At 44.1% G+C, this 27395-nt stretch overlaps 1 protein-coding gene across 1 annotated transcript in view; it reads left to right on the forward strand.

Moving 5' to 3' along the window:
* LOC120990939 (protein unc-13 homolog A-like) overlaps positions 1 to 27172 on the forward strand; it is a 2175961-nt gene extending 2148789 nt beyond the window's left edge. The window contains exons 44-45 of the mRNA XM_040419831.1: positions 5826 to 5985; positions 25890 to 27172. Of these exons, the coding sequence (XP_040275765.1) occupies positions 5826 to 5985; positions 25890 to 26175 (446 nt within the window). The 3' untranslated portion in view covers positions 26176 to 27172. The remainder of the gene's footprint in view (positions 1 to 5825; positions 5986 to 25889) is intronic.
* The last annotated feature ends 223 nt before the right edge of the window (positions 27173 to 27395 follow it).

Below are 27395 nucleotides of genomic sequence, written 5' to 3' on the forward strand. Positions count from 1 at the left end.
ACAGATCCCCCCCTCCCCTAAACGGTGCCATCCACAGATCCCCCCCTCCCCTAAACGGTGCCATCCACAGATCCCCCTCCCCTAAACGGTGCCATCCACAGATCCCCCCTCCCCTAAACAGTGCCATCCACAGATCCCCCCCTCCCCTAAACGGTGCCATCCACAGATCCCCCCCTCCCCTAAACAGTGCCATCCACAGATCCCCCTCCCCTAAACGGTGCCATCCACAGATCCCCCTCCTCCCCTAAACAGTGCCATCCACAGATCCCCCTCCCCTAAACGGTGCCATCCACAGATCCCCCTCCCCTAAACGGTGCCATCCACAGATCCCCCCCTCCCCTAAACGGTGCCATCCACAGATCCCCCCCCCTCCCCTAAACGGTGCCATCCACCCCCCGACGCTCACAGGAATACATTTAAAAACTAATCAGTAACTTTAACTTTATTCATTGGTGATCTCTTTACTGTATACCTTACTAGGTCTTAGCTCCGATAACAGCAGGCAGTGCGGGGGGCGGCGCTCACTCACTGACGTCACGCGCCTGCGCCGCCTAGTGGGAGGAGCAGGCGCGTGACGTCAGTGAGTGAGCGCCGCCCGCCCGCACTGCCTGCTGTTATCGGAGCTAAGACCTAGTAAGGTATACAGTAAAGAGATCACCAATGAAAAAAGTTAAAGTTACTGATTAGTTTTTAAATGTTCTACTGTCAGCGGCGTGGCCCTGTATGTTCTAACCCCCAGGCAAGCGTCCCTGTCACCATGGGAACGCCTGGGGGTTAGCATATACCATCGGATTTGAGTTTTCACGCGCTCACTGAGATCGTGAAAACTCAATAATTTACTGTCAGTCCCTCCCCTCCTCCTCTTTTGTCATTGGTGGTCAGCGGCAGCGAGCCGCGCACAGTGGGGAGGGAGGGACTCTCTCCTTCTCCACTGTGCCCAGTGTGCCGGCTCAGGAGAAGATGGTGCGCGCAGAGAGCGCGATATCGGCGATATGCTCAAAATCCATATCGTGGCACAAATTTATATCGCATATCGCCTATATCGTCTATATCGCCCACCCCTAGTCTGAATATACATTTTGACCTTAGAAGCTTTAATTCAAAGCTATAGGGATTCTGACACTTGTAGCAATTAGAGACAGACCTCTAGGCGTCTCTCTGAACGTTTCTCACACTTAATTTATGGATCGTAAATTCCCTTGTTTTCTCACAGAGATATCAGTACCTCCTCTGTCATACCAAAGATGTGATTAATTGTTACAAAACACACATCTTCACAGACACTCTTCTAATGAGAAATATATACAATATACTGGATACATGTTGTGTTCGTAACATATAACAATATAATATAAACAAATATATATATATATGTCCTACTGATTGTCTTATGCTAAGGACTAAGGCTCATTAAATGAATACATGAATATTATATATTTAGCTTAATTTATAAATGCCTAATTGTATAGGTAATTATCACCAGATGCATAGAGCTTATCTTTTTCTCCCGTCATAAATTTAAAAGTAGACAAGGAGGCCTCTTCTCAGACTGGTACATTCACCAGAAAAATAACATTGAAGTAGAAACCTTTGTGTGACCTTAATTTGGCCTACTCAAGACATACAAAATTGTAACTATAGTCGAGCATGGCTCTTAAAGGTAATGAACATCCATCTTGACAATAATGAATTGGATATGAATGTATTTACCTATGAAAAGGCACAACAGTGTGCAACTGACTGCTATTTATTCACAGTCAAAATTGTTGTTTTTCTTTAAATATAATTGAATGTGACACCAGATATTAATGGCGCTGAAGTGACACTATGGACTTGCAGCTGGGCCTTAAACACACAAACACGTGTGTGCAACTGACTGCTATTTATTCACAGTCAAAATTGTTGTTTTTCTTTAAATCTAATCGAATGTGACACCAGATATGAGTTGCGCTGGTGACACTATGAACTAGCAGGGCATGAAACAGACACGCGTGCCAGCAACTGACTGCTATTATTTTACAGTCAAAAAATTTTTTGTTTTTTTTTAATGCAAGCTACTGTGACACCAGATATGAGTGGTGGCACTGGGCAAGTGGGCACAGTATACGCTGTGAGCCTGACACACGCTGGCAGGCAGGCAACTGCAATTAGATTACACAGGAAAAAAAAACAGACATGTTCTAGCCCTAAAAAGGGCTTTTTGGGGTGCTGTCCTTACAGCAGAGATCAGATGAGTCTTTCAGGACTGTAGTGGACCCTTAATACACTAGCCTAGCTATTGATTTCCCTATTAAATCAGCAGCAGCTACACTGTCCCTTCTCTCACTAAGAATGCAGCTTCCGAATGAATCTAAAATGGATGCTGTCCAGGAGGTGGGAGGGTCTGGGAGGGAGGGTCTGCTGCTGATTGAATGGAATGTGTCTGCTGACTGTGAGGTACTGGGTCAAAGTTTACACAATGATGACGAATAGGGGGCGGACCGAACATCGCATATGTTCGCCCGCCGTGGCCAACGCGAACAAGCGATGTTCACCGGGAACTATTCGCCGGCGAATAGTTCGGGACATCTCTAGTAATAAAGCTCACCATAATGACCCCCAGTAGTAATAATTATCTTTTGTGATAGTAGGAAAATGCCCCCTAATGTGTTCCAGTCCAAAAAGAAACCCCTAATAATGTGTGTCTTTAAATAAAAAGACCCCTTATAGTGTGGCAGTACAAAAATGTTCCCTTCTGTGTGCCAGTACAAAAAAATAACTCCTCTTAGTGCCCCTAATAGAGAGAATGTCCCCATAGTACCCTCTTAATGTGTGCCAATTCCCCCTTCTGTGTTCCAGTGCAAAAATACCACTGTCCCCAGCTGAGTTAATGTCACCAAAGTGCCCCCAAAATGTGTGCCAGTACAAACTGCCCCTATTTACTGCCAACAGCAGATGCGGGGCTCAGACTTTAAATAGCATGAGTATCGGAGGCCACTTCACGGCCATCCTAATGCCGGAGCGCTGCCCCTAGTGAGAGAGGGGGAGCGCTTGTCTGGAACAAAAACGCTCTAGGCTAGCTTTGTAAAAGAAAATACGTTAAGGGTGGGCTCCTGATGACACTTGTTTTATAGAAACGTGTTGAGCCAGGCATCATGTTTTTGTAACCATAATTGGAGCACGGCCTGTATTTACTTTGAGCCAGCAAAATCCTTTTTTTTTTTTTCTTTACATGTGGTCTGCGTGAGTGTCTGTGCAGCGTGTATCCGCGTTCACATTTTGGACTATAGAGTTATATTGAGTCCATGTTGTGATACTTATAGTGGATACAAATTTACACGATTGTTGCAGACCACATGTGTTAATGATTTTAGGTGGCTGGGTCAACTGTCACGGTGGTGTACATCACCATAGCCCCCTTTCTGTACAGTGAGGGCTAGCGGTGGAGTTCAAGGGCTATTTTCGACCATTGTGATACCTGATAGATTTTTCTCCCCCTGCCCTGTCTATTTCATCAAATTTCCCCCCTTTCCTTTTTAGAATGTACAGTCGTGGCCAAAAGTTTTGAGAATGACAAAAATATTAGTTTTCACAAAGTTTGCTGCTAAACTGCTTTTAGATCTTTGTTTCAGTTGTTTCTGTGATGTAGTGAAATATAATTACACACACTTCATACGTTTCAAAGGCTTTTATCGACAATTACATGACATTTATGCAAAGAGTCAGTATTTGCAGTGTTGGCCCTTCTTTTTCAGGACCTCTGCAATTCGACTGGGCATGCTCTCAATCAACTTCTGGGCCAATTCCTGACTGATAGCAACCCATTCTTTCATAATCACTTCTTGGAGTTTTTCAGAATTAGTGGGTTTTTGTTTGTCCACCCGTCTCTTGAGGATTGACCTCAAGTTCTCAATGGTATTAAGATCTGGGGAGTTTCCAGGCCATGGACCCAAAATGTCAACGTTTTGGTCCCCGAGCCACTTAGTTATCACTTTTGCCTTATGGCACGGTGCTCCATCGTGCTGGAAAATGCATTGTTCTTCACCAAACTGTTGTTGGATTGTTGGAAGAAGTTGCTGTTGGAGGGTGTTTTGGTACCATTCTTTATTCATGGCTGAGTTTTTGGGCAAAATTGTGAGTGAGCCCACTCCCTTGGATGAGAAGCAACCCGACACATGAATGGTCTCAGGATGCTTTACTGTTGGCATGACACAGGACTGATGGTAGCGCTCACCTTTTCTTCTCCGGACAAGCCTTTTTCCAGATGCCCCAAACAATCGGAAAGAGGCTTCATCAGAGAATATGACTTTGCCCCAGTCCTCAGCAGTCCATTCACCATACTTTCTGCAGAAGATCAATCTGTCCCTGATGTTTTTTTTTGGAGAGAAGTGGCTTCTTTGCTGCCCTTCTTGACACCAGGCCATCTTCCAAAAGTCTTTGCCTCACTGTGCGTGCAGATGCGCTCACACCTGCCTGCTGCCATTCCTGAGCAAGCTCTGCACTGGTGGCACGCCAATCCCGCAGCTGAATCCTTTTTAGGAGACGATCCTGGCGCTTGCTGGACTTTCTTGGACGCTCTGAAGCCTTCTTAACAAGAATTGAACCTCTTTCCTTGAAGTTCTTGATGATCCTATAAATTGTTGATTGAGGTGCAATCTTAGTAGCCACAATATCCTTGCCTGTGAAGCCATTTTTATGCAACGCAATGATGGCTGCAAGTGTTTCTTTGCAGGTCACCATGGTTAACAATGGAAGAACAATGATTTCAAGCATCACCCTCCTTTTAACATGTCAAGTCTGCCATTTTAACCCAATCAGCCGGACATAATGATCTCCAGCCTTGTGCTCGTCAGCATTCTCACCTGAGTTAACAAGACGATTACTGAAATGATCTCAGCAGGTCCTTTAATGACAGCAATGAAATGCAGTGGAAAGGTTTTTTTGGGATTAAGTTAATTTTCATGGCAAAGAAGGACTATGCAATTCATCTGATCACTCTTCATAACATTCTGGAGTATATGCAAATTGCTATTATAAAAACTTAAGCAGCAACTTTTCCAATTTCCAATATTTATGTAATTCTCAAAACTTTTGGCCACGACTGTATATTTAATAAAACTTTTTTGTTTTGTTTCTAAGCAACACTACTGGACTATATACCAACAGTAGATGCCCCCATAATGTTCCCACACTTTCCTTCCCTAAAAAAAAACTAAAATACTTACCTCTATGCCTGAACATGGTGATACAGTTGAATATAGAGAGATGAGCACTTCCACAATGGAAACGCTCACTTCCCATGGCCCTGCCACCACTCCCACTTGTTCCGGGGTCACGCCATCTGAGGCGATCACTTCACCTAATTGGCGATGTGCCCATCGCCGTTCAAACCCAGGAAGCTCAGCTCCTGGAGTTTCACTGCTCAGATGCCTTGGTCAATTGTAACCACTGGCAGACACTTCTGGTGGCAGCTTACTTCCTGTGAGAACAAAGTATGAATGAATGAATGAAATTCAACATGCTCAATCCTTCTTTCTTTTGTCATTTATTCTGATTGCCTGATTGGAGCCGGGAAGGAATTTTTTATTCCCCTAAAGTGGGGAAAATTGGCTTCTACCTCACAGTTTTCTTTTGCCTTCCTCTGGATCAACTTGCAGGATGACAGGCCGAACTGGATGGACAAATGTCTTTTTTCGGCCTTATGCACTATGTTACTATGTTACTATTACTCAGAAACAGCATGACTTAAAAATAAGTAATCTCATTAATATATGCAAATAGTAAAAGATTTTCCTTAGGTTTTAAATGGTAACTAATTTTAACATTTTTTTATTTTATTTGTATAGTTGTTGCAGCTAATGATCTCAAGTGGCAGACCTCAGGAATTTTCCGTCCCTTCATTGAGGCTAACATGATTGGTCCAAATCTAAGTGACAAGAAGAGAAAGTTTACAACAAAATCCAAGAATAATAGCTGGGCCCCAAAATACAACGAGAGCTTCCAATTGTGAGTATGCTCTTTAATAGTATTGTAGAAAAGTGGAATACCAATATCTATGTGTAATTAATTTAAAGGCTATGTACACCTTCAGGGGTGGATTTTTTTTATTGCATTTTACTCATTTTGAGCTAAAAATCTTTTTTTTTATTGGTCTTTATTTAAAATATTCAGCCGTTCTGTCACAAAGGGTTAACTGTTTGTCTTGCTGTGGAAGCTCACTTTCACTTTGTGCCAGTCATCTAATAAACCTTTTCTCTACATTATTGAAAGGTCATAAACATTTATTTAAGACACATTCTTATCAGTAAGATAAGAATTGAACTGTAATGAGTGTTTAGCAGGTCAACAGCAGAGATAAGGAGCTGTCAGTAAAAATACAGATCCTGCTACTCTCAAGGCTGTACATAGAAAAGGGCTCAAAAAGACCAATTGAAAAAAAGATTTTTAGCTCAACATGAGTACAATGCAACAAGAAGGTTAGTAACATGTAAGGGTGAAAAGAATAAGTTCACATAGTTCAGTTTCAGTCTATTATTCTGCAAGTTACATTCCTTATTAGCAGGCTCCAATTCTCCTTCTCTGAAGGGAAAGATTTATTTTAAACTACAAATGGCGATTAAAATACATCACTGGTTCTGCTCATGTCCATAAAGAGAAAACTAAGAAGATTTCTGATCTTCAGCAGAAAATCTTGCGACTGGAGTGCCTGCATAAGAGATCCCTACTGGCCTCTCATCTTGCGAAATGATTGTCCCTTTGAGATGAACTAAAAAATGCTCTCAATCCTACATCAGCAAAGGCCTACCTTTATGCAAAATATAAACACTATGCTCACGGAGATAAATGAACCAGATTCATGCTGGCCCAGATAAAAAAAATAGGAAAGGCAAATAAGTTATCCCCAGCCTAAGAGACTCTGCAAACAATCTTTTACACAAAACAGAAGACATTGCAAAAGAAATTAGTAACTTTTACACTCAACTTTACAACTTCCCACCAGCACAGATAGAAGCTGACCCTCAGATTAAGGCTAATCTAATAACGGACTTCCTTTCATCTCTCTCTCTTCCCCAAATTACTATCACTCAATCCCAAAAACTCTGCTCTCCCCTTATATCCACCTAAACATATAATCTATATATATAAAAAAGGATGTATATATGTACATGTATGTGTGTATGTATGTATGTTCCACAAAAACTCAAAAACGCAACCATCCATTTCAACTAAACTTGGCATACACATCCCTTGCTACCTGGAAAGAAATCTTGCGGGGGGCTAAGCTCTCTAGGACGTACTGTTCCAGAGATATTTTAAAAAAATGACCTGCATTAGCCAATACAAGCCTGGCAGCCTTTCACTTAAATACTAACTGCCATACACACGGTCACATGTCCGTTATCAGCCAATAAAAGCTCTCAGGTCCTACTCCAGGTTGCCATAACAACTGATCACAGGTTTTAGAAGTTCGCACTTCGCAGGTCCCGAAATATTCAGTCATATGACGTATGATGGCACAACTACACTGCTATATGCATGGATGGCAGGGGCCACTGTTAAAAGGGCAGTCACTGTTAATGGGGTGGCCACTGTGAAAGTCACTGTTAAAGGGGCGGTCACTGTGAAAGTCACTGTTAAAGGGGCGGTTACTGTTAAAAGGGGGTTACTGCAAAAGGTACTGTTAAAAGGGCGGTCACTGTAAAAGTCACTGTTAAAGGGGCAGTCACTGTGAGAGTCACTGTTAAAGGGGCGGTCACTGTGAAAGTCACTGTTAAAAGGGCGGTCACTGTGAAAGTCAGTGTTAAAGGGGCGGTCATTATGAAAGTCACTGTTAAAGGGGCAGTCAGTGTTAAAGGGGCGGCCACTGTAAAAGTCACTGTTAAAGGGGCCGTCAGTGTTAAAGGGGCCAAAATCCAAATCAGACAGCTCACAACCTTCGTATCAGTGTTTGCACGGGAAAGGGGCAATCCCCATATGAGTAATAGAAGTAATCCCAGAAAATGTGCTTGCTCTTAATAATATACTTTAATCTTCAAAAAAAGCAATGGTTCACAGGATGCATTTCGGCCCGTCCAGCCTTCCTCAACTGCAGGAAGGCTGGACGGGCCAAACGCATCCTGTGAACGATTGCTTTTTGAAGATTAAAGTGTATCATTAAGAGCAAGCATGTTTGCTGGGATTACTTCTATTAGTGTTAAAGGGGCCGTCACTGTGGAGGTCACTGTTAAAGGGGCGGTCACTGTTAAAGGGGCAGTCACTGTGAAAGTCACTTTTAACCACTTGCCGTCACACTAACGCCGAAAGGCGTGAGTGCGGCGGCTCTCTCAGGTCACACTAACGCCGAAAGACGTCATCTCGTGAGACCCGAGATTTCCTGTGAACGCGCGCTCATAGGAGTGCGCGTTCACAGAATCGCGAAGTAAACAAGTTGATCTACAGCCTGCTAGCAGCAATCATTCGCTGGCAGGCTGTAGATGCGATTTTTTTAACCCTAGAAAGGTATATTAGACGCTGTTTTGTTAACAGCGTCTGATATACCTGCTACTTGGTCCTCTGGTGGTCCCTTTTGCTTGGATCGACCACCAGAGGACACAGGCAGCTCTGTAAGTAGCACCAAGCACCACACTACACTACACTCCCCCGTCACTTATTAATCCCTTATTAACCCCTGATCACCCCATATAGACTCCCTGATCACCTCCCTGTCATTGATCACCCCCCTGTAAGGCTCCATTCAGACGTCCGTATGTGTTTTGCGGATTCGCGAATCCACGGATCCGCAAAACACGGACACCGGCAATGTGCTTTCCGCATTTTGCGGATCCGCACATTGCCAGAACTATATAAAAAATGCCTTTTCTTGTCCGCAACAAGAATAGGACATGTTCTATATTTTTGCGGAACGGAAGTGCGGACCCGGAAGTGCAGATCCACAATTCCGGATCCGAGCGGGACAAAGTCTGTCCCCATAGAAATAAATGGGTCCGCAATTCCGTTCTGAAAAATGCGGAACAGAATTGCGGACGTGTGAATGGGGCTTAAGGGTCCCTTATCACCGCCAGTTAGTTAGCTACTTGTTAGGTAGTTAGCGCCCAGCCCACCGCACCGCAGTAACTGATTAGTCGCTGATTAGCGTCATCGCTGTCGCTAATCAGTACTAGTACTATATAGTATCTGTAAGTGATCAAGACTGATCGCAATCAGATCTAGATCAGTACATTAGGGTCACCTAAGGCTACTTTCACACTTGCGGCAGGACGGATCCGCCGTGATTTCGCCGTGCCGCCGGACCACCACTCCATCCCCATTGACTATAATGGGGACGGGGGCGGAGCTCCGGCGCAGCACGGCGGTGCATGGCGAAAGCCGCCGGACTAAAAAGTCGGATATGCAGGACTTTTTAGTCCGGCGGCTTTCGCCGCGCACCGCCGTGCTGCGCCGGAGCTCCGCCCCCGTCCCTATTATAGTGAATGGGGTCGGAGCGGCAGTCTGGCGGCACGGCGAAATAGCGGAAGGACAGATCCGACATGGTGAACAGCCTGTCGGATCCGTCCTGCTGCAAGTGTGAAAGTAGCCTTAGGCTCTACAAAAAACACTGTGTTCGCCCCAATCAGGTCTGATCTTGTGCGCACACTTGCGATCAGTCCCCCCACCGCAGTGACAGAATTTTTTTTTTCTGATCACTGCAAAAACACCGTAAAATCGCTGCGGCGCTATAAAGATTTTTGAGCTTTTTGGATCTTTATTAGCGATCGCAGCTTTTTTTTTTTTTGCACATTTTTTGGCAGAGATTTTTTCATCCACATTGATCGATGCGAATGAAGAAATCTGTGCCGTTCATTTTTTCTTTCAGCCCAGAGGCTGAACGGAAAAAATTTATCTCATTACCCGAATGCTCAATATAAGGCCTCATGCACATGACCGTGCCTTTTTTTGCAGTCCGCAAACCCGCGGATCCGCAAAAAACGGAAGGCGCCCGTGTTGACTTCCGCAATTTGCGGAACAGAACGGGCGCCGGCAATATAAATGCCTATTCTTGTCCGCAAAGCGCGGACAAGAATAGGACATGTTATATTTTTTTAGCGGGGCCGCGGAACGGAGCCACGGATGCGGACAGCACACAGAGTGCTGTCCGCATCTTTTGCGGCCCCATTGAAATGAATGGGTCCGCATCCGAGCCGCGTTGTGTGCATGAGGCCTAAGGAGAATAGCAGAAACTCCTAATGCTGGCCGTACATGTAATGATTGCGGAGACCCTCAAATGCCAGGGCAGTGCAAACACCCCACAAATGACCCCATTTTGGAAATTAGACACCCCAAGGTATTCGCTGAGGGGCATATTGAGTCCATGAAAGATTGAAGTTTTTGTCACAAGTTAGCGGAAAGGGAGACTTTGTGAGAAAAAACTAAAAAATATCTATTTCGGCTAACTTGTGCCAAAAAAAAAAATCTTCTATGAACTCGCCATGCCCCTCACAGAATACCTTGGGGTGTCTTCTTTCCAAAATGGGGTCACATGTGGGGTATTTATACTGCCCTGGCATTTTAGGGGCCCTAAAGCGTGAGAAGTCTGGAATCCAAATGCCTAAAAATGCCCTCCTAAAAGGTACTCGTTGGACTTTCGGCCCCTTTGCGCATCTTGGCTGCAAAAAAGTGTCACACATGTGGTATCGCCGTACTCAGAAGAAGTAGGACAATGTGTTTTGAGGTTTATATTTACATATACCCATGCTGGGTGAGAGAAATATCTCTGTAAATTGACAACTTTGTATAAATAAATGGAAAAAGTTGTCATTTACAGAGATATTTCTCACACACAGTATGGGTATATGTAAAAATACACCCCAAAACACATTGCCCTACTTCTCCTGAGTACGGCGATACCACATGTGTGACACTTTTTTGCAGCCTAGGTGCGCAAAGGGGCCCAAATTCCAATGAGTACTTTTAGGATTTCACAGGGCATTTTTACGCATTTGGATTCCAAACTACTTCTCACGCTTTAGGGCCCCTAAAATGCCAGGGTAGTATAAATACCCCACAAGTGACCCCATTTTAGAAAGAAGACACCCCAAGGTATTCCATGAGGGGTATGGTGAGTTCATGTAAAATTTTATTTTTTGTTAAAAAAGAAAAAAATTGCAATATCTCTGTAAATGACAACTTTTTAAATTTTTTGATACAAAGTTGTCAATTTACAGAGATATTTCTCTCACCCAGCATGGGTATATGCAAAAATACACCCCAAAACACATTGCCCTACTTCTTCTGAGTACGGCGATACCACATGTGTGACACTTTTTTGCAGCCTAGGTGCGTAAATAGGCCGCAAGTCCAACGAATACCTTTAGGCTTTACAGGGTTGCTCACAATTTAGACCCGCCCAAAATGCCAGAACAGTAAACACACCCCACAAATGACCCCATTTCGGAAAGTAGACACCCCAAGGTATTCACTGAGGGGCATAGTGAATCCGTGGGAGATTTTTTATTTTTTTGCCAGAAGTTAGCAGAAATGGAAACTTTATATATTTTTTTTTCTCAGAAAGTGTCATTTTCCGCTAACTTGTGAAAAATAAATTAATCATACATGAACTCACCATGCCCCTCCGCGAATACTTTGGGGTGTCTTCTTTCTAAAATGGGGTCATTTGGGGGGATTTATACTATCCTGGCATTCTAGCACCTCAAGAAACATGAAAGGTGCTCAGAAAGTCAGAGCTGCTTCAAAATGCGGAAATTCACATTGTTTGTAAATGCTATAACTTCTGCGCAAACCAATAAATATACACTTATTGGATTTTTTTTTATGAAAGACATGTAGCACAATAAATTCGGACACAAACTTGTATAGAAATGTAATTATATTTGAACAATTTAACCAGAGAAAGTTAAAAATACACCTTTTTTGAGAAAATTGCGGCCTATTTTGATTAATATCGGAAAAACGAAAAATCTTAGCAGCAATCAAATACCACCAAAAGAAAGCTGTATTTGTGTGAAGAAAAGGAGGTAAAATTCATTTGGGTGCCAAGTTGCATGACCGAGCAGTAAACCGTTAAAGTTGTGAAGTGCCGATTTGTAAAAAAAGGCCTGGTCACTAGGGGGATATAAACCTGTGGTCCTTAAGTGGTTAAAGGGGAGGTCACCGTTAAAGGGGCAGCCATTGTAAAAGTCACTGTTAAACGGGCAGTCATTGTGAAAGTCACTGTTAACGGGGAGGTCACTGTTAATGGGACGGTCAATGTTAATGGGACGGTCACTGTTAACCACCTCAGCCCCCAGTGCTTAAACACCCTGAAAGACCAGGCCACTTTTTACACTTCTGACCTACACTACTTTCACCGTTTATTGCTCGGTCATGCAACTTACCACCCAAATGAATTTTACCTCCTTTTCTTCTCACTAATAGAGCTTTCATTTGGTGGTATTTCATTGCTGCTGACATTTTTACTTTTTTTGTTATTAATCGAAATTTAACGATTTTTTTGCAAAAAAATTACATTTTTCACTTTCAGTTGTAAAATTTTGCAAAAAAAACGAGATCCATATATAAATTTTGCTCTAAATTTATTGATCTACATGTCTTTGATAAAAAAAAATGTTTGGGTAAAAAAAAAATGGTTTGGGTAAAAGTTATAGCGTTTACAAACTATGGTACAAAAATGTGAATTTCCGCTTTTTGAAGCAGCTCTGACTTTCTGAGCACCTGTCATGTTTCCTGAGGTTCTACAATGGCCAGACAGTACAAACACCCCACAAATGACCCCATTTCGGAAAGTACACACCCTAAGGTATTCGCTGATGGGCATAGTGAGTTCATAGAACTTTTTATTTTTTGTCACAAGTTAGCGGAAAATGATGATTTTTTTTTTTCTTACAAAGTCTCATATTCCACTAACTTGTGACAAAAAATAAAAAGTTCTATGAACTCACTATGCCCATCAGCGAATACCTTGGGGTCTCTTCTTTCCAAAATGGGGTCACTTGTGGAGTAGTTATACTGCCCTGGCATTCTAGGGGCCCAAATGTGTGGTAAGGAGTTTGAAATCAAATTCTGTAAAAAATGACCTGTGAAATCCGAAAGGTGCTCTTTGGAATATGGGCCCCTTTGCCCACCTAGGCTGCAAAAAAGTGTCACACATCTGGTATCTCCGTACTCAGGAGAAGGTGGGGAATGTGTTTTGTGGTGTCATTTTATATATACCCATGCTGGGTGAGAGAAATATCTTGGCAAAAGACAACTTCCCATTTTTTTATACAAAGTTGGCATTTGACCAAGATATTTATCTCACCCAGCATGGGTATATGTAAAAAGACACCCCAAAACACATTCCTCAACTTCTCCTGAATACAGAGATACCAGATGTGTGACACTTTTTTGCAGCCTAGGAGGGCAAAGGGGCACACATTCCAAAGAGCACCTTTCGGATTTCACAGGTCATTTTTTACAGAACTTGATTTCAAACTCCTTACCACACATTTGGGCCCCTAGAATGCCAGGGCAGTATAACTACCCCACAAGTGACCCCATTTTGGAAAGAAGAGACCCCAAGGTATTCGCTGATGGGCATAGTGAGTTCATTGAAGTTTTTATTTTTTGTCACAAATTAGTGGAATATGAGACTTTGTATTAAAAAAAAAAAAAAAAAAAAATCATCATTTTCCACTAACTTGTGACAAAAAATAAAAAATTCTAGGAACTCGCCATGCCCCTCACGGAATACCTTGGGGTGTCTTCTTTCCAAAATGGGGTCACTTGTGGGGTAGTTATACTGCCCTGGCATTCTAGGGGCCCAAATGTGTGGTAAGGAGTTTGAAATCAAATTCTGTAAAAAATGACCTGTGAAATCCGAAAGGTGCTCTTTGGAATATGGGCCCCTTTGCCCACCTAGGCTGCAAAAAAGTGTCACACATCTGGTATCTCCGTACTCAGGAGAAGGTGGGGAATGTGTTTTGGGGTGTCATTTTACATATACCCATGCTGGGTGAGAGAAATATCTTGGCAAAAGACAACTTCCCATTTTTTTATACAAAGTTGGCATTTGACCAAGATATTTATCTCACCCAGCATGGGTATATGTAAAAAGACACCCCAAAACACATTCCTCAACTTCTCCTGAATACAGAGATACCAGATGTGTGACACTTTTTTGCAGCCTAGGTGGGCAAAGGGGCCCATATTCCAAAGAGCACCTTTCGGATTTCACAGGTCATTTTTTACAGAATTTGATTTCAAACTCCTTACCACACATTTGGGCCCCTAGAATGCCAGGGCAGTATAACTACCCCACAAGTGACCCCATTTTGGAAAGAAGACACCCCAAGGTATTCCGTGAGGGGCATGGCGAGTTCCTAGAATTTTTTATTTTTTGTCACAAGTTAGTGGAAAATGATGATTTTTTTTTTTTTTTTTTTTCATACAAAGTCTCATATTCCACTAACTTGTGCCAAAAAATAAAAACTTCCATGAACTCACTATGCCCATCAGCGAATACCTTGGGGTCTCTTCTTTCCAAAATGGGGTCACTTGTGGGGTAGTTATACTACCCTGGCATTCTAGGGGCCCAAATGTGTGGTAAGGAGTTTGAAATCAAATTCAGTAAAAAATGACCTGTAAAATCCGAAAGGTGCTCTTTGGAATGTGGGCCCCTTTGCCCACCTAGGCTGCAAAAAAGTGTCACACATCTGGTATCTCTGTATTTAGGAGAAGTTGAGGAATGTGTTTTGGGGTGTCTTTTTACATATACCCATGCTGGGTGAGATAAATATCTTGGTCAAATGCCAACTTTGTATAAAAAAATGGGAAAAGTTGTCTTTTGCCAAGATATTTCTCCCACCCAGCATGGGTATATGTAAAATGACACCCCAAAACACATTCCCCACCTTCTCCTGAGTACGGAGATACCAGATGTGTGACACTTTTTTGCAGCCTAGGTGGGCAAAGGGGCCCATATTCCAAAGAGCACCTTTCGGATTTCACAGGTCATTTTTTACAGAATTTGATTTCAAACTCCTTACCACACATTTGGGCCCCTAGAATGCCAGGGCAGTATAACTACCCCACAAGTGACCCCATTTTGGAAAGAAGAGACCCCAAGGTATTCGCTGATGGGCATAGTGAGTTCATGGAAGTTTTTATTTTTTGTCACAAGTTAGTGGAATATGAGACTTTGTATGAAAAAAAAAAAAAAAAATCATCATTTTCCACTAACTTCTGACAAAAAATAAAAAATTCTAGGAACTTGCCATGCCCCTCACGGAATACCTTGGGGTGTCTTCTTTCCAAAATGGGGTCACTTGTGGGGTAGTTATACTGCCCTGGCATTTTCCAGGGGCCCTAATGTGTGGTAAGTAGGTAAATGACCTGTGAAATCCGAAAGGTGCTCTTTGGAATGTGGGCCCCTTTGCCCACCTAGGCTGCAAAAAAGTGTCACACATCTGGTATCTCCGTACTCAGGAGAAGGTGGGGAATGTGTTTTGTGGTGTCATTTTACATATACCCATGCTGGGTGAGAGAAATATCTTGGCAAAAGACAACTTTTCCCATTTTTTTATACAAAGTTGGCATTTGACCAAGATATTTCTCTCACCCAGCATGGGTATATGTAAAAAGACACCCCAAAACACATTCCTCAACTTCTCCTGAATACAGAGATACCAGATGTGTGACACTTTTTTGCAGCCTAGGTGGGCAAAGGGGCCCAAATTCCTTTTAGGAGGGCATTTTTAGACATTTGGATACCAGACTTCTTCTCACGCTTTGGGGCCCCTAAAATGCCAGGGCAGTATAAATACCCCACATGTGACCCCATTTTGGAAAGAAGACACCCCAAGGTATTCAATGAGGGGCATGGCGAGTTCATTGAAAAAAAAAAAATTTGGCACAAGTTAGCGGAAATTGATTTTTTTTATTTTGTTCTCACAAAGTCTCCCTTTCCGCTAACTTGGGACAAAAATTTCAATCTTTCATGGACTCAATATGCCCCTCAGCGAATACCTTGGGGTGTCTTCTTTCCAAAATGGTGTTATTTGTGGGGTGTTTGTACTCTCCTGGCATTTGAGGGTCTCCGCAATCATTACATGTATGCCCAGCATTAGGAGTTTCTGCTATTCTCCTTATATTGAGCATACGGGTAATGAGATTTTTTTTTTCCGTTCAGCCTCTGGGCTGAAAGAAAAAAATGAACGGCACAGATTTCTTCATTCGCATCGATCAATGTGGATGAAAAAATCTCTGCCAAAAAAAGAAAAAGGAGGGGAAAGGCGTCTGCCAGGACATAGGAGCTCCGCCCAACATCCATACCCACTTCAGCTCGTATGCCCTGGCAAACCAGATTTCTCCATTCACATCAATCGATGTGGATGAATAAATCATTGCCGGGATTTTTTTTTTTATATATACAAAGTGTTTGCCAAAGTATATGAACACCGCCACCTCCTCAGCTCATATGCCTCGGCAAACATATCTTTTACTGCAGAGGAGAAATCTCGTCTTGCAGCGCCGCATACACCGACTTGCGTGTAATCTGACAGCAGCGCAATGCTTCTGTCCGAATGCACATCAGTGCTGCAGCTGGTCGATCGGTTGGTCCACCTGGAAGGTAAAAAAAACAAAACAAAAAAGAAAAAACCAGGCCGCAAAGCAATAACTTTATTAACTTTAGAACAGAACATATTAACTTTTTTTAACTTTTTTACTTACCGGTAATTTTTTTTTTGTTTAGTTTTTTTTACCTTTATAGAACAAACCTCTCCTTCCCCATGGGACAATGTGCAAAGCGCAAATCGCCCAAAGATGTGGCGAAGTACGTTATGCACTTTATCCCAGGTGAAAGGAGAGGTTTGCAGCAGCTGAGAGTAAAAGGGCCCTAATAGCCCTGTGTGCCTGTCCTGTGAGATGCAATCCCCATGCTAGGTGTACCTGTGTGTGGTACTTCCGTAAACACTCACCAAAACATAGGGCAGGGTAGTCAGGACAGAAATAGCGGGTGTCACGCCTTATTCCACTCCTGCTACAGACACGACATCTTTTTCGGGGTGACGGTTGGGTTGAGGTACCAGGAACGACACTGGGGAAATGTCGCTCGTGTAGACGGCTAACTACACTGGTGGATGGGGCCACGGAACCTCCTGGGTAAAGGAGGTTCTCGATGATCTCTTCCTGGAATTTGAGGAAAGATCGTGTTCTCCCAGCCTTACTGTAGAGAACAAAACTATTGTACAGCGCCAATTGAATTAAATATACAGACACCTTCTTATACCAGCGTCTGGTTCTGCGGGAAACTAAATACGGAGACAACATCTGGTCATTGAAGTCCACCCCTCCCATGAGCGCATTATAGTCGTGGACACAGAGGGGCTTTTCAATGACACGGGTTGCTCGCTCAATTTGGATTGTCGTGTCTGCGTGAATGGAGGAGAGCATGTAAACGTCACGCTTGTCTCTCCATTTCACCGCGAGCAGTTCTTCGTTACACAAGGCAGCCCTCTCCCCCCTTGCAAGACGGGTGGTTACAAGCCGTTGGGGGAAGCCCACGCGACTAGTTCGCGCGGTGCCACAGGCGCAAATCCGTTCTAGAAACAAATGCCTAAAGAGGGCCACACTTGTGTAAGAATTGTCCATATAAAGATGGTACCCCTTGCCGAATAAGGGTGACACCAAGTCCCAGACTGTCTTCCCACTGCTCCCCAGGTAGTCAGGGCAACCGACCGGCTCCAGGGTCTGATCTTTTCCCTCATAGATCCGAAATTTGTGGGTATAGCCTGTGGCCCTTTCACAGAGCTTATACAATTTGACCCCATACCGGGCACGCTTGCTTGGGATGTACTGTTTGAAGCCAAGGCGCCCGGTAAAATGTATTAGGGACTCGTCTACGCAGATGTTTTGCTCGGGGGTATACAAATCTGCAAATTTCTGGTTGAAATGGTCTATGAGGGGCCGAATTTTGTGGAGCCGGTCAAAAGCTGGGTGGCCTCTGGGACGGGAGGTGGTGTTGTCGCTAAAATGCAGGAAACGGAGCATGGCCTCAAATCGTGCCCTGGACATAGCAGCAGAGAACATGGGCATGTGATGAATCGGGTGCGTGGACCAATATGACCGCAATTCATGCTTTTTTGTCAGGCCCATGTTGAGGAGAAGGCCCAAAAAAATTTTAAGTTCGGAAACTTGGACTGGTTTCCACCGGAAAGGCTGGGCATAAAAGCTTCCCGGGTTGGCGGATATAAATTGTGTGGCATACCGGTTTGTCTCTGCCACGACTAAGTCCAAGAGCTCCGCAGTCAAGAACAGCTCAAAAAATCCCAGGGCCGAACCGATTTGAGCTGTCTCAACCCGAACTCCAGACTGGGCGGTGAAAGGGGGAACTAATAGTGCGGCTGAAGTTGGTGACTGCCAATCAGGGTTTGCCAGCACCTCAGGGATTCTAGGGGCTCTACGGGCCTGTCTGTGCGGTGGCTGCGACGGGGTAACTAGTGCACGTGCCACCGTACCAGCTTCAACTGCCCTTCTGGTGCTCGCCACGTCACCATGTTGTACGGCAGTGCTGGTACTAGGTCCAGGGAGGGCTGCGCTGCTGGTGTATGCCTCACCACGTGATCCGGCAGCGACAGCCCCACTCTGCTGCTCTTGAAGCGGATCCTGCATAACCTGTGGTCTAGCGACACGGGGCCGGGTACGCCTGGTGCTGCCAGGGACCTCAACCTCCTCGTCCGAACTTTGGGTCAGAGAGCCACTGCTTTCTACAGGTTCATATTCTGACCCGCTAGATTCGTCAGATGAGGGTTCCCACTCCTCATCCGACTGGGTCAGAATCCTGTAGGCCTCTTCAGAAGAATACTCCCTGTTTGACATTTGGACTACTAAATTTAGGGGTATTCCCTGAGACTACCCAAGAAAAAAAGCAAGCCTGTCTTACAAAGGGGAGGCTAGCGAAATACCGGAGGCCGCTGCGGTTGATAAAAAATATCAAAACTGATTTTTTTTATCGCCGCAGTGCGTGTAAAATGAATGTGCAGTGATCAAAAAATATATATTTTTTGTCACTGCGGTGGGGCGGGCGTGGGTGAACGCACGTGTGGGCGACCGATCAGGCCTGATCGGGCAAACACTGCGTTTTGGGTGGAGGGCGAACTAAAGTGACACTAATACTATTATAGATCTGACCGTGATCAGTTTTGATCACTTACAGATACTATAAAAGTACAAATGCTGATTAGCGATACGCTATTCAGCGAATAAAAGTGACTGCGGTGCGGTGGGGTGGGCGCTAACTGACGCTAACTACCTAACCAAGGGGCCTAAACTATCCCTAAAACCTAACAGCCAATACCAGTGAAAAAAAAAAGTGACAGTTTACACTGATCACTTTTTTTCCTTTCACTAGTAAATGACAGGGGCGATCAAAGGGGTGATTAAATGGTTAATTGGGGTGCAGGGGGGGTGATCTGGGGCTAAGGTGTAGTGTTTGGTGTACTCACAGTTCAGTCTGCTCCTGTGCTGGATCCAACCGACGAAAAGGACCAGCACAGGAGCAGACAAGCCATATAACAGATCATATTTACTAATATGATCTGTTATATGACTTTTGATTGGATTTTTTGAAAATCGCCAGCCTGCCAGCCAATGATCGTTGCTGGCAGGCTGGTGACGAACTTGTTCTTTGAATTTTGCCGGCCCGCGATGCGCATGCGCGGGCCGACTTGGAGCGAAATCTCGCGTCTCGCGAGATGACGCGTATATGCGTGTCTGTGCGCAGCGCTGCCACCTCCGGAACGCGAATCTGCGTACAGCGGTCCTGAGGTGGTTAAAGGGGCGGTCACTGTAAAAGTCACTGTTAAAGGGGCGGTCACTGTGAAAGTTACTGTTAAAGGGGTGGTCACTGTGAAAGTATCTGTTAAAGGGGTGGTCATTATTAAAGTCACTGTTAAAGGGGCCGTTAGTGTTAAAGGGGTGGTCACTGTGAAAGTCACTGTTAAAGGGGTGGTTACTGTTAAAGGGGCAGCCACTGTGAAAGTCACTGTTAAAGGGGTGTTCACCGTGGAGGTCACTGTTAAAAGGGTGGTCACTCTTAAAGGGGCAGTTACTGTGAAAGTCATTGTTAAAGTGGCGGTCAACGTTAAAGGGGCGGCCACCGTGAAAGTCACTGTTAAAGGGGTGGTCACTGTTAAAGGGGCGGCCACCGTGAAAATCACTGTTAACCACCTCAGCCCCCATAGCTTAAACACCCTTAATGACCAGGCCACTTTTTACACTTCTGCACTACACTACTTTCACCGTTTATTGCTCGGTCATGCAACTTACCACCCAAATGAATTTTACCTCCTTTTCTTCTCACTAATAGAGCTTTCATTTGGTGGTATTTCATTGCTGCTGACATTTTTACTTTTTTTGTTATTAATCGAAATTTAACTATTTTTTTTGCAAAAAAATGACATTTTTCCCTATCAGTTGTAAAATTTTGCAAAAAAAAACGACATCCATATATAAATTTTTCTCTAAATTTATTTTTCTACATGTCTTTGATAAAAAAAAAATGTTTGGGTAAAAAAAAAATGGTTTGGGTAAAAGTTATAGCGTTTACAAACTATGGTACAAAAATGTGAATTTCCGCTTTTTGAAGCAGCTCTGACTTTCTGAGCACCTGTCCTGTTTCCTGAGGTTCTACAATGGCCAGACAGTACAAACACCCCACAAATGACCCCATTTCGGAAAGTAGACACCCTAAGGTATTCGCTGATGGGCATTGTGAGTTCATAGAACTTTTTATTTTTTGTCACAAGTTAGCGGAAAATGATGATTATTTTTTTTTTTCTTACAAAGTCTCATATTCCACTAACTTGTGACAAAAAATAAAAACTTCCATGAACTCACTATGCCCATCACAAAATACCTTGGGCTGTCTTCTTTACAAAATGGAGTCACTTGTGGGGTAGTTATACTGCCCTGGCATTTTAGGGGCCCAAATGCGTGCGAAGTAGTTTGAAATCAAAATCTGTAAAAAATGGCCGGTGAAATCCTAAAGATGCTCTTTGGAATGTGGGCCCCTTTGCCCACCTAGGCTGCAAAAAAGTGTCACACATGTGGTATCGCCGTACTCAGGAGAAGTTGGGCAATGTGTTTTGGGGTGTCATTTTACATATACTCATGCTGGGTGAGAGAAATATCTCGGCAAAAGACAACTTTTCCCATTTTTTTATACAAAGTTGGCATTTGACCAAGATATTTCTCTCACCCAGCATGGGTATATGTAAAATGACACCCCAAAACACATTCCCCAACTTCTCCTGAGTACGGCGATACCACATGTGTGACACTTTTTTGCAGCCTAGATGCGCAAAGGTGCCCAAATTCCTTTTAGGAGGGCATTTTTAGACAATTGGATCCCAGACTTCTTCTCACGCTTTAGGGCCCCTAAAAAGCCAGGGCAGTATAAATACCCCACATGTGACCCCATTTTGGAAAGAAGACACCCCAAGGTATTCAATGAGGGGCATGGCGAGTTCATAGAAAAAAATTTTTGGCCACAAGTTAGCGGAAATTGATTTTTTGGGTTTTTTTTCTCACAAAGTCTCCCTTTCCGCTAACTTGAGACAAAAATTTCAATCTTTCATGGACTCAATATGCCCCTCAGCGAATACCTTGGGGTGTCTTCTTTCCAAAATGGTGTTATTTGTGGGGTGTTTGTACTGCCCTGGCATTTGAGGGTCTCCGCAATCATTACATGTATGGCCAGCATTAGGAGTTTCTGCTATTCTCCTTATATTGAGCATACGGGTAATGAGATTTTTTTTTTTTCGTTCAGCCTCTGGGCTGAAAGAAAAAATGGATGGCACAGATTTCTTCATTCGCATCGATCAATGTGGATGAAAAAATCTCTGCCCAAAAAAAAAGGAGGGGAAAGGCGTCTGCCAGGACATAGGAGCTCCGCCCAACATCCATACCCACTTAGCCCGTATGCCCTGGCAAACCAGATTTCTCCATTCACATCAATCAATGTGGATGAATAAATCATTCCCTGGGATTTTTTTTTTTTTTTTTTTATATATACAAAGTGTTTGCCAAAGCATATGAACACCGCCGCCTCCTCAGCTCATATGCCTCGGCAAACGTATCTTTTACTGCAGAGGAGAAATCTCGTCTTGCAGCGCCGCATACACCGACTTGTGTCAAAATGCACATCAGTGCTGCAGCTAGTCGATCGGTTGGTCCACCTGGAAGGTAACAAAAACAAAACAAAAAAGAAAAAACCAGGCCGCAACACAATAAATTTTATTAACTTTATAATAACTTTTGAACAGAACATATAAACTTTTTTAAACTTTTTGAACTGAAAGTTAACTTTTTTGCTTACTGGTGGGGTTTTTTTGTTTGTTTTTTTTATACCTTTTATAGGACAAACCTCTCCTTCCCCATGGGACAATGTGCAAAGCGCAAATCGCCCAAAGATGTGGCGAAGTACATTATGCACTTTATCCCAGGTGAAAGGAGAGGTTTGCAGCAGCTGTGAGAGAAAGGGCCCTAATAGCCCTGTGTGCCTGTCCTGTGAGATGCAATCCCTATGCTAGGTGTACCTGTGTGTGATACTTCCGGAAACACTCTCCAAAGCATAGGGCAGGGTGGTCAGGACAGTCAGGACAGAAATAGCGGGTGTCACGCCTTATTCCACTCCTGCTACAGACACGACATCTTTTTCGGGGTGACGGTTGGGTTGAGGTACCAGGAACGACACTGGGGAAATGTCGCTCGTGTAGACGGCAAACTACACTGGTGGATGGAGCCACGGAACCTTCTGGATGCAGGAGGTTCTCGATGATCTCTTCCTGAAATTTGAGGAAGGATCGTGTTCTCCCAGCCTTACTGTAGAGAACAAAACTATTATATGCAGCCAATTGAATTAAATATACAGACACCTTCTTATACCAGCGTCTGGTGCGTCGGGAAACTAAATACGGAGACAACATCTGGTCATTGAAGTCCACCCCTCCCATGAGCAAATTATAGTCGTGGACACAGAGGGGCTTTTCAATGACACGGGTTGCTCGCTCAATTTGTATTGTCGTGTCTGCGTAAATGGAGGAGAGCATGTAAACGTCACGCTTGTCTCTCCATTTCACCGCGAGCAGTTCTTTGTTACACAAGGCAGCCCTCTCCCCCCTTGCAAGACGGGTGGTAACGAGCCGTTGGGGGAAGCCCACGCGACTAGTTCGCGCGGTGCCACAGCAGCCAATCTGTTCTAGGAACAAATGCCTGAAGAGGGGCACACTTGTGTAAAAATTGTCCACATAAAGATGGTACCCCTTGCCAAATAAGGGTGACACCAAGTCCCAGACTGTCTTCCCACTGCTCCCCAGGTAGTCAGGGCAACCGACCGGCTCCAGGGTCTGATCTTTTCCCTCATAGATCCGAAATTTGTGGGTATAGCCTGTGGCCCTTTCACAGAGCTTATACAATTTGACCCCATACCGGGCGCGCTTGCTTGGGATGTATTGTTTGAAGCCAAGGCGCCAGGTAAAATGTATTAGGGACTCGTCTACGCAGATGTTTTGCTCTGGGGTATACAAATCTGCAAATTTCTGGTTGAACTGGTCTATGAGGGGCCGAATTTTGTGGAGCCGGTCAAAAGCTGGGTGGCCTCTGGGACGGGAGGTGGTGTTGTCGCTAAAGTGCAGGAAACGCAGGATGGCCTCAAATCGTGCCCTGGACATAGCAGCAGAGAACATGGGCATGTGATGAATCGGGTTCGTGGACCAATATGACCGCAATTCATGCTTTTTGGTTAGACCCATGTTGAGGAGAAAGCCCAGAAAAATTTTAATTTTGGAAACTTGGACTGGTTTCCACCGGAAAGGCTGGGCATAAAAGCTTCCCGGGTTGGCGGATATAAATTGAGTGGCATACCGATTTGTTTCTGCCACGACTAAGTCCAAGAGCTCCGCAGTCAAGAACAGCTCAAAAAATCCCAGTGCCGAACCGATCTGAGCTGTCTCAACCCGAACTCCAGACTGGGCGGTGAAAGGGGGAACTAATAGTGCGGCTGAAGTTGGTGACTGCCAATCAGGATTTGCCAGCACCTCAGGGACTCTAGGGGGTCTACGGGCCTGTCTGTGCGGTGGCTGCGACGGGGTAACTACTGAACGTGCCACCGTACCAGCTTCAACTGCCCTTCTGGTGCTCGCCACTTCACCATGTTGTACGGCAGTGCTGGTACTAGGTCCAGGGAGGGCTGCGCTGCTGGTGTATGCCTCACCACGTGATCCGACAGCGCCAGCCCCACTCTGCTGCTCTTGAAGCAGATCCCGCGCAACCTGTGGTCTAGCGACACGGGGCCGGGTACGCCTGGTGCTATCAGGGACCTCAACCTCCTTGTCCGAACTTTGGATCAGACTGCCACTGCTTTCTACAGGTTCATATTCTGACCCGCTAGATTCGTCAGATGAGGGTTCCCATTCCTCATCCGACTGGGTCAGAATCCTGTAGGCCTCTTCAGAAGAATACCCCCTGTTTGACATTTGGACTACTAAATTTAGGCGTATTCCCTGAGACTACCCAAGAAAAAAAGCAAGCCTGTCTTACAAAGGGGAGGCTAGTGAAGTACAGGAGGCCGCTGCGATTGATAAAAAATATCAAAACAGATTTTTTTTTATCGCTGCAGCGCTTGGAAAGTGATTGTGCAGTGATAAAAAAAATATATATTTTTTGTCACTGCGGCGGGGCGGGTGTGGGTGAACGCACGTGTGGGCGACCGATCAGGCCTGATCGGGCAAACACTGCGTTTTGGATGGAGGGCGAGCTAAGGAGACACTAATACAATTATAGACCTGACTGTGATCAGTTTTGATCACTTACAGATACTATAAAAGTACAAATGCTGATTAGCGATACGCTAATCAGCGAATCAGTGACTGCGGTGCGGTGGGCTGGGCGCTAACTGACGCTAAACTACATAACCAAGGGGCCTAAACTATCCTAAAACCTATCAGTCAATACCAGTGAAAAAAAAAAGTGGACAGTTTACACTGATCACTTTTTTCCTTTCACTAGGTGATTGACAGGGGTGATCAATGGGTTAATTGGGGTGATGGGGGGTGATCTGGGGCTAAGTGTAGTGTTTGGTGGCTACTCACTGTGATGTCTGCTCCTCTGCTGGAACCAACCGACGAAAAGGACCAGCAGAGGAGCAGACAAGCCATTTAACACATCATTACAAATATAATGTGTTATCTGGCTTTGATTTGATTTTTTGAAAATCGCCAGCCTGCCAGCCACGATCATTGGCTGGCAGGCTGGTGACAAAATAATTCTTTAACTTTTGCCGGCCCGCGATGCGCATGCGCGGGCCGGCTTTGAGCGAAATCTCGCGTCTCGCGAGATGACGCATATATGCGTGACTGTGTGCAGGGCTGCCGTCTCCGGAACGCGATCCTGCGTTAGGCGGTCCGGAGGCGGTTAAAGGGGCGGTCACCATAGTGGCGTATGGAAATGCCAGTCTTGATAAATCTCCCCCAGTGTTTCCAATTTTTAACATCTCCTGAGTTCCCATTTATATTTTTTATATCGTGCTATAAAGTTGCATCTTATCATATATGGTGGAATAAAGGCAACTTCACACATTTTGTTACACAAATGTTTCTTCATCTGTTCCATTCATCTGAAGGGGCTTGTAGAAATCCATGTGCTTGCCACCAAAACAGCCCCATTCAGATAAATAGAACTGATTTTCATTTGCAGAAAATATTCTGCAACACAATCTGCCACTAGTGATGACAGCCTAAGGGTCTTGATTGCCCACTGCAACATTTTCTTATGCATTAGGTAGACTAGATTAGCTAGATTTACTGAATTCAAGTTTATTATAGTGTACATACTGTATGTGATATAAGGCGATAATGACATATTATTTATTCCTTTAGCACCCTAGGCAATGAGAATAGCCCAGAGTGCTTTGAACTGCAGGTCTGTGTGAAAGATTACTGTTTTGCACGGGAAGACCAGACAGTGGGCACAGCTGTTATGCAGCTAAAAGATCTTGCACAAAGGGGCAGTTGTGCCTGCTGGCTGCCTCTTGGCCGACGTATTCATATGGATGAAACAGGACTGACCATCTTGAGGATCTTGTCACAACGGAACAATGATGAGGTGGCCAAAGAATTTGTGAAACTAAAATCTGACACTCGTTCGCCTGAAGAGGGGAGCTAGAATGATGATTTGTTTATACCTCCATTACTCGGATAAAAAGATTACCCTATTTTACTGCCTTGCACCCCAGGCCCACACTGTAAATAGTATGAATACACTTTGAAATACACTTTTAACCAAGTCATTGCCAGCAGTGCTCCCCAAGATCTGCCTATTGCTCACTGGTGCCTTTCTGGCAGTGACATGAATAAAGTGTACATTAATACAAACACCAAGGGCTTTATTCATATGTGCCATTGTGTTAATGTTTTTCCTGCTGGACCACATAAGCACATATGTTAGGGGGCTGATGGGCAGTTAATAGCTCCCTGGCAGTGGGAGGGTTACCTGTTTGAGAGACCATGTTTCCCTACAAATGAAATAATTCACACATCCTTGACCTGACAATTAAAGTTACCTGCATCCACCCTGCTATGTATATAGGATCCTTCCTGTACCAGTGTCTTATTCTGTGCAATGGTGCTGCATGGGTATTAATTTTTTCAACCCCCATAAACCCCAATGCTCTTGGTATATGCCAGCCACCTCATGCCTGTTGCAGTTCCTTGAATTGGACAGTCACCCACTTGCACGACGCAAATAAATAAATAAAATAAAGGACACTGCCAGCTATTTAGCACCTCTGTCCTTTCTTAGAATTTATCTTAGCACTCATGGGATTACAAATCTCTGATCCTATTCAGGAAGCATTATAACTTCCTCCCCCACACAAATACTGCACAAAGATTAAAGTTCTGACATAAAGTGTGGCATGCTGTTTTGAATATTCAACTATGTTTGACCACTGCACTCTTTCTTGGCCTGGCAAAACTTGGTGCACGTCCGGGTTTTGAGAACTGAATATGTCATATAGATTTAGACAGCACTCCAACAGTTATGATGCTCAGTGAATGTTATTTCATTTCATTTCAGCCGGGCACAGTGGAATGAAATAAAATTCACTGAGCATCATAACTGTTGTTGGAGTGCTGTCTAAATCTATATGACATGTTGTTTTGAAGAGAGATTCTGCAGTTATCCCTTATTTACCTATAATGTTCCTTTACATTTCTCTTGGGTGCATGTGAAGAGGTTTTGCACTGACTTGGACATTTTTGGTCTCTGTAAAAATATTTTATTAAAACAGCCATTAAATACAAATAAAAAATACCATGTCTGTCTTATTATTACTCGTATTCATTATTTATTTATCTAATAAGGAACCGTGCAAAGGTGCAATG

This window comes from Bufo bufo, chromosome 2, assembly GCF_905171765.1.
Source record: "Bufo bufo chromosome 2, aBufBuf1.1, whole genome shotgun sequence".
NCBI lineage: Eukaryota > Metazoa > Chordata > Amphibia > Anura > Bufonidae > Bufo > Bufo bufo.